The sequence below is a fragment of the Mastigoproctus giganteus genome, chromosome 3, assembly GCF_048544385.1.
Source record: "Mastigoproctus giganteus isolate SK-2022 chromosome 3, ASM4854438v1, whole genome shotgun sequence".
In the NCBI taxonomy this organism is placed as follows: Eukaryota; Metazoa; Arthropoda; class Arachnida; order Uropygi; family Thelyphonidae; genus Mastigoproctus; species Mastigoproctus giganteus.
Genome location: NC_143577.1, coordinates 202,828,416 through 202,836,342, shown reverse-complemented (window position 1 = coordinate 202,836,342; position 7,927 = coordinate 202,828,416). Strand labels below are relative to the sequence as shown.

The window sequence follows — 7,927 nt, the reverse complement described above, 5'->3', positions numbered from 1 at the left end:
TGCTAATTTTCACTTTCCATCGCCCTTCCTGGATTAATTTTAGCAAAACAAATATTTCTATTTTAATTTGTAAGATCTACATCTTACACAGTTATTAGTCAATTAAAACTTCCTCCGAATCTGCAACTCTTCTGTTTCACGTGACCAATGTTTTAATGGAGAAAACGGCAATAAAAACCTTATTTCAGAAAAATAAAAACTTGATTTGACCGCATTTCCTATTCAAAATTCATCTTTCAACGATGTACTCGAAATTATGCGTTTCACAAATGGATACAACGGGTTGCGCGTATTGCTCCACAGTTCCGGTCTTTTGAATGGTCATAAATTCCACATGTACTCTTCTCTACCAGCGGGCATCTTGCAATGGTGTTATTTCGATTTTTATCACCAAACGCGAATAAATTGTGGATCCTAACTGGTCAGGAATTTATTAGTATTGTTCTTGCCAATATTAAAATGTACAAAGCTTAGAAAACCCAAAATCAGTAGATATAAACATCTGTACTTGAAAGTGTTACTTATGATGCATACGTTACTTCTGCAAGGTATAATTTTAAACATTATAATTAGGGATTTTCTAAAATATTCCTCCAAGTCACGTGTATTCTCCTACGTCACAAGACAACAGGTGGTCTCTTGCCACAATTTCATAAGCGCTATTCTCCAATTCGAACAACAATAATCTAACTCGTTTTGTTATAAAAGTGAATAGAGTAAATCCGATTGTATTTTGCAAGTTTTTCTGCTTTTGAAGGCATAAAAGATTTGTTCCACTGTCCAGGCCACTGTAGACGCTACATTAGGATTATGAACTGATATTTTGCAACTATTACTTTCTGCTTCTATCGCCGATTTCATTTCATCACTCCTGTAAGTTCAGGGCCTTGTGTGTGACAACAGATCACTTTTGTACGGTTTGGCAAATGGTTTGAATCTGCGCCATCAAGGATTAAAACTGTCAAAAATAAGGATTGCATTTATCGTACCGTTTTAAATTTCTTTAAAGAGGAAATGTGTAAATCTAAGGCGGTCCAATTCAAACCGTTCTTTTCTTAAGTTTCTCAGCGGCGTTTCTTTCAGAAACCTGCTTACGTTGAGTGTATAGAAGTTTACATTAGAATACAGTTAGGCTAAATTCTGCATAAGGTGGGTCATTTGTATATCAGCATTTGCCAGGCACGTTGCCACTAACATATTTGGATTATGTTCAGCTGCAGACTCATTTGATGCCAGTTGAGGAAAGATCTTCCAGGTGTCTCTAGGAAGAATATTGGAATAGTACTCTGGGAAAGAAGATGCTCCTTAATCCTCATTACATCTGTAAAATAATTATTGATACATTATTATTTACGCACATAAATTGGTCTCTTTTAAAATGAAACGCTACATTCTTTATATTTTATTTATGCTAAGATTATGAACACCCCTGTCTCTACGAGTGATCACATCCCACAGCACCTAGGAGTGACGTCACCGACAGGAGCAGCACTGCGAGTTGGTTGGTCAATACGAAGCCCGTGCAATGGAGAAAAGGGAGGACCTAATGGAGTTCGAACAGGGAATGATTTGCGGTGCTAGGAAGGCGGGGTCAGCATCTCAGCAATCGCAGGCATTATTTGAGGGCCACCATAGTGAAGTTATGGCGTGAGTAAAAATAAACATGCTACCCTTTCCTGAAACCGACTAACTCAGCCACGTTGTAAACAAAGGCCCTTAAATATTCCTCACGTCATCGATGAGATTCGAACTCAGATCTTTTGCACCCGGTGGAGGGAAGACGGCGATTCTACCAGCTGGGTGCTACACACGAGGACTTTGCTGTCTGAAACCAGTTCTAAAACAGAATGCTTTACGATCAACGTAAAAAACACTTTCTTAAATACAAATATGCGTTTACATATTCTTAAACGCACATTTTACCAAATATATTTTTATATTTTAAGCGTGGAACTCCGCTGGTACGAGGTATAATCACCAGTGGCATCTGCTTCTTACAGGTCATGCATAGTACTATAGTAGGCCTTCTATACTGTGGAGTGTTAGCTGCGTGTCAAGAGCCAAAATACCTAAGATATAAGGCATCATTAGATTGTCTGTAACCTGCGTGTATTCTTCGGTTGATTTAATACCTGCTCAACGAAAATCCAGAAATTTCAGGAGTAAAAATCATGAACCCAACTAACACAACCACGTTGTGCAAAAAGTTCATTAAAATGTCTGATACCATTCACGGAATTCGAAATTAGGCCTCCTTCCACCCGGGGTTGATTATACCCACGTGAGGGCCGATTACCACGTTATTTTTAAAAATCAGTATAATTGTGCATATCCTTAAATTGGCCGAAATATTCTTTGATATAAAAATTTTACTCATAAAATGATTAAAAATAAATATTTATATTTAAATATTACTTAATACATAATTAAAGAACATAATATGTAATTCACGTACATTAGCTATTTATGGAATTCACCGCTCATTGTAACATTAAACATTTGTAATTAAGGGCACTTTTAAAACACTCCAATACTACGGGCAATCTTGTATGTCAAAGGGCAGTTTTCTCTTGCTGCAATTTCGTAGGCAGTGTTTTCCCTAATTCGGACAAGGGTATCCCAGCTCATTTTATTGGAAAAGTGAATAGCGTAACTTTGGTTGTATTCTTCTACAACTTTTGCTGCTTCTGAAGAAATAAAACATTTCTTCCACTCATTCCAGGCCACTGGAAATACAACACCAGGATCGTGAACTGTAATATTACAACTATTACTTTCGGCCTCTTCCACCGATTTCATTCCACATTGTGATTGCATCACCCTCATTACAAGTTGAGGGCCATTGTATGCCCAGGCATTACTTGTGTACGTTTTGGCAAATTCTTTGAGGCAGCTTTCCATGAGAGGATGAAAACGATCAAAAATAAGGATTCCATTCGCGATACTTTCATTACTTTCTTTAAACAGTGAATTTCGAAATTTGTCTAATGACCGCAACACTACGAAATCTAAATCGAGGTAAATTCCACCGTATTTCCACATCATGGTAAATCTTAAAGCATCGCTGAGATGAAAAACTCTGTGAGGACCTTTTTTCCAGTTGGATTTAGAGTGCCAGTCTCTGAGTGGAGTATCTTCCAGAAATGTCTCTACATCCAGTGTCTGGAAGTTCACATTGGAGTAACATTTGTCCATTTCCAACATCAAGGAAGTCGTTTGGATGTCTTCGCTTGTTAAAAACACTCTCACGTGCATATTTGGATTATGTTTCGCCGCAGATTCGACTGCACATGCCTGACGACCATTCAAGAAAAGCCTTCCAGAAGTTTCCAAGAAAATTATATTGAAAGACGCTGTAGGAAGAAAATACTTCTTTATCTTGCTCGTCATATCATCTGAAAGAAAAGTATGGAGGGATTATATCCAGGAACCCTTATGCCTTTCTAATTCAAACATAAAATATGAAATTTCCTGTAAAAATTCTATTTTATAACAATTGCAAATGGAATTGCTTATTTATCAAGGGGACTGCTTGATATTTCGGATGCCTCGTAGTGAGTTACAAACAGGTGTAGTCCAGTGCATTATCTAAACCGGTGCTTGCAGGCAGGCCGCTAGGCAGCTCACCAACCGATCCTACTGATAGCTTTCTAGGAGGAATCTGGGTCACTTAGTTTATAATCTCTCTGCCACTACTCTGCCAGCTGGTGACTAGGAGAGAGTGCGAGGATTGTACATAGGAAGGAGGATTATCGAGACCACTTTGTGCCAATCAGCTGGGTTTAATCTTGCTGGGTGTACGCCATATTTAAAACTTTTTTTCAAAAATTTATCACTGCGCTTCACCCCTTCCACTATTACTTTATCCACAGAATGCGTCTTGAATAGTTAGACTAAACAACAAACTTATCTGCGATAAGATCTAAAACTTTCAAAATTTTCTTTATTCATTTCACAATTAAACGTGATCTCAGTTCCAATCTCAGTGATCTCCATTTCCGCTTACAATCTGCCAAGCGGCACCTCCTTTTTTTTTAATCACAACCCATTCATTCCAGTAATCCCTACATGTCCAAATTTATACAATAACCTCTGATGAAGGACCTATTCAAATACTTTGCAAAAAATCCAAATAAACTACATTACAATTGTTCCCTACATCTAGCTTCATGAGTACTGTGTCAAAATAGCTTACTATTTAAGTAAATATAATTTTTCCTTAACAAAACCATTGTGTGCTATTCCTATTAAGAATGCCATAATCTAATAAGTATCCCTGGATTGCACTCTTAATAGTTGCTTCTAAGATTTTCCCTACCAACGAATTCAGACTAATCGGTCTATAGTTACCAACTTCGCTCTTAGAATCGCCTTTATGTATTGGTGATACGTTGGCATTTCTCCAATCTAAAGGAATCAATCTCTCCCGAGTGCAAAAATACTCTCACGAACTTCAGTGGTTCAATACACTCCCTGGCGGTCTCCTTCAAAATTACTGAGTATATACCATCAACTTCAGGAGCCTTACTTTCCTTTACGCTCGAAATGTTTCTAATAAACAATCTTTGCTTTTATACTGTGGTTGCTCAGCGCTTCTGCGTATGAGGGGGCGCGCTGTGGCATTTCTTTTGCCATCTCATGGTAGGACTGAATTTTTGCCTTGAGTCGCTCATTGTCTACGTGTAAGTCAATGAGAATGCACTTATCATGTGACTTCAGATTTGTATAATGTCGCCTCTCATAGCAGAGGTAATTCGATCACTCGTCTGTGCCATTAAAGTTTCAAAGTTGAGGAAAAGAGCCAAGACTTTGTTAGTTTCCGTTCTTGTTGCTAACAGTAGTCAATGGCTGTCCTGTTAAATGACAAAAAAGTGTATTAATTATAGGTATATAATTTTACGTGCCTTTAACGCTAGGAAATCATTCAGCTGCTTTATAAAAAACATTATTTTAAACGCTCCTTTAGGAACAGCATTATTTGTGCACAGCATGCCACAAAAACAGATGGTTAAGTAAGTAGGGACTCTGTATGTGTCCAATTCAATATGCGAATGGGCAAGAGGAAAGATTTAAATGACTTGGGCTCGCGATCAGTTGCGCAACCGATATTTCTATGGTACCAACTCATTGTATGGAACTGACGATTGTTGGCTTGGGACCATCAGAAGTCCCATCTGATTCTTTTATTTGTAATTCATTAAGGGGTACCTTTTACGATTTATTCTTACTATCAACTTCTTTTGAAGAGATTTTAGTTCTTTTTTTGTCCTGTTCTATTCCATCTATCTATCATCGAGTGCGCATGGTTTTCATATCCTTCTTTTCACTGGTACTGCCATCTATAGTTATGTCACCTGTTCAAATGATTAGTATTTCTTCAGAGGCACGGCTTCCCATCATCTACTGGTGGATAATGCATTTTTAATGTATTTGTGGTCGATCATCTGGGCATCTATTTGTTCTTAGTGGTTTTACAACGCATCTGAAACTTTGGTCATATGCCATCAGTGTATTATGTTTGCACGTAGTCTGGTCTCGATCCGATTTGCACATTTTTCGTAATGAAGAACCCCAGAATAATTCACAGGGGGATCTTATTCCCTTCGTCTGGGATCAGCAGAGTATGGCCCATGATTTTTTAAAATTTTAAATTTATTTTGTTTAAGACTTTAAGAATTCTTCTCATTGAGTCCAGACTTCTCCAAACTAGTGTCAAAATACCTGGCAATTAGATTTATTAACGATAATTTATATTTTTGTTATTTGAAAATATTTTTGAACTTTTTCAAATTTTTTGTTGTGTAATAAAGAAATAAAAAAAACATATTCATTTCATTTTAAGTTTATTTCGTGTTTATAGTAGAACTAAAAGTCTGAGGTGGCAGGAACATTATTTTAACATGAGTATAAACTGTACAAAAAAAATTAATTAGAAATAAATATTTGTATTTAAAAATACTATTTAATAAATGATTATAGAACACAGTTTGTATTATTTGGTACATTATTAAATATTGTTACAATATCAAACATTGCAATTCCAACCTTTCTAAAATACTCCAACGCTAAAAGCAATCTCATAGGTCAAAGGGCAGTTCTCTCGTGCAGCAATTTCGTAAGCGGTGTTTTCCTCAATTCGGACAATGTTTTTCCAGCTCAGTTTATTGGAAAAGTGAATTGCGTAACTTTTATTATATTTTTTTACGACTTTTTCTGCTTCTGAAGGAATAAAACATTTCTTCCACTCGTTCCAGGTCACTGGAAATACTACATCAGGATCGAAAATTGCAATATTGCAACTATTATTTTCTGCCATTGCCACAGATTTCACGCCACATCGCGATTTCAGTACTCTCCCTAAAAGGTCAGGTCCATTAAAGGACCACAACTCACTTCTGTACGTTTTGGCAAATTCTTTTAGGCAAATCTGCATGAAAGGATGAAAACTATCAAAGATAAGAATTCCAGAAGCAATACTCTGTGTAAGTTGCTTGAAGAGTGAATTTCGAAATCTCTGTAATGACCGCAACACTATGAAATCTAAATCGAGGTAAATCCCACCGTATTTCCACATTACGGTAAATCTCAAGGCATCACTGAGATGAGAGACTCTGTAAGAACCATTTTTCCAGTTGGATTTTGAGTGCCAGTCTCTGAGTGGAGTATCTTCCAGAAATGCCTGTACGTCGAGTGTCTGGAAGTTGACATTGGAGTGAAATTTCTCTATTTTCAACATCAGGGAAGTCATTTGGATATCTTTGCTTGTTAAAAACACTCTCACTTGCATATTTGAGTTGTGTTTAGCCGCAGATTCGACTGCACATTCTTGACGACCATTCAAGTAAGGTCTTCCGGAAGTCTCCAAGAAAATTACATTGGAAGGCGTTTTTGGGGTAATATATTTCTTTATATCGCTTGAGATTTGACCTGAAAGAAAATCATGGAAAAATTACTATTCATATTCCCTGCTGTTTCTTCTTATTCAAACATCATCCATGGGATTTTTTATATATCATCCTCTCTCTTAATACACTGCTCGACAAAATTAATAGAACAGGTAGAAAATGTGGTCTTGAGCAGCTTGCGATGGGGAATATTTTGAATTTTCAGCTTCGAAATATTCCTCTGCAACTTGGACTCTAGGTGCAATGGCGTTGTTATGCACTTAAAGAAAATCTGGGCCAACCGCACCCCTTAAAATGCGGACATCGGGTTCGAGAATTTGTTCTCGGTACCTCTACGCACTTAAGTTACCCCTATCAAAAACACGGTGAGGGTTGCGGCCGTTTATCATTGTTTGGCGCCACACGAAAACACGCCTCCACCGTAAGTGACCCTTTCTCTGATGTCGCAGGCGCAGGAATGGCATCGCATTCCTCGTTGTCTCCGGATGAAATAACGTCTGCAATATGTTTGTCGGCTAAAATGGGACTCATCAGAGAACAGAACTGTATCTCATTTGTCAGGGTTCCAGTTCATGGCACCAGTTTCGACCAGCTCTTTGGGGTTTTGGGTTAATGGAGTGTATATGCATATGTATATATGCCTATGGTGGAACCGTAGACATATATACATATACTTACACATACACGTACATACATGTATGTACGTGTAATATATTTAACAACTAAAAAAAAAAAAAAAAAAAAAGTAGCATCAGGTAGCCCAGAGATGGTCACAAGTTACCAGGCACCAGCTGGGTGTCCGCAGCTGGCGCCCATCCCTAGGCACATGGAGCCAACCCTGGGTCTGCTGTACGGGGCCTGGGTCTACAGCCTGAGTTAATGGGATGCGAACCACTGACTTCTTTTGCGTAGAATTTGAATTGAGGCTTCTTAACACAGTTCGGTTGGAAATGTTTTCATCTGTGGCCGCAGCAACCTCAAAAGACAGTCGATGACAAGATATCGTAGGGTTCCGTCTTGCT

The 7,927-nt window shown here is 37.8% G+C and overlaps 1 protein-coding gene across 1 annotated transcript; it reads right to left on the bottom strand.

Moving 5' to 3' along the window:
* Window positions 1–2,517: 2,517 nt before the first annotated feature.
* LOC150088587 (lactosylceramide 4-alpha-galactosyltransferase-like) lies at window positions 2,518–3,390 on the bottom strand. The gene has a single exon (XM_090370243.1). It carries the CDS (start codon window positions 3,388–3,390, stop codon window positions 2,518–2,520), a length of 873 nt encoding a protein of 290 aa, XP_090226369.1.
* Window positions 3,391–7,927: the final 4,537 nt, after the last annotated feature.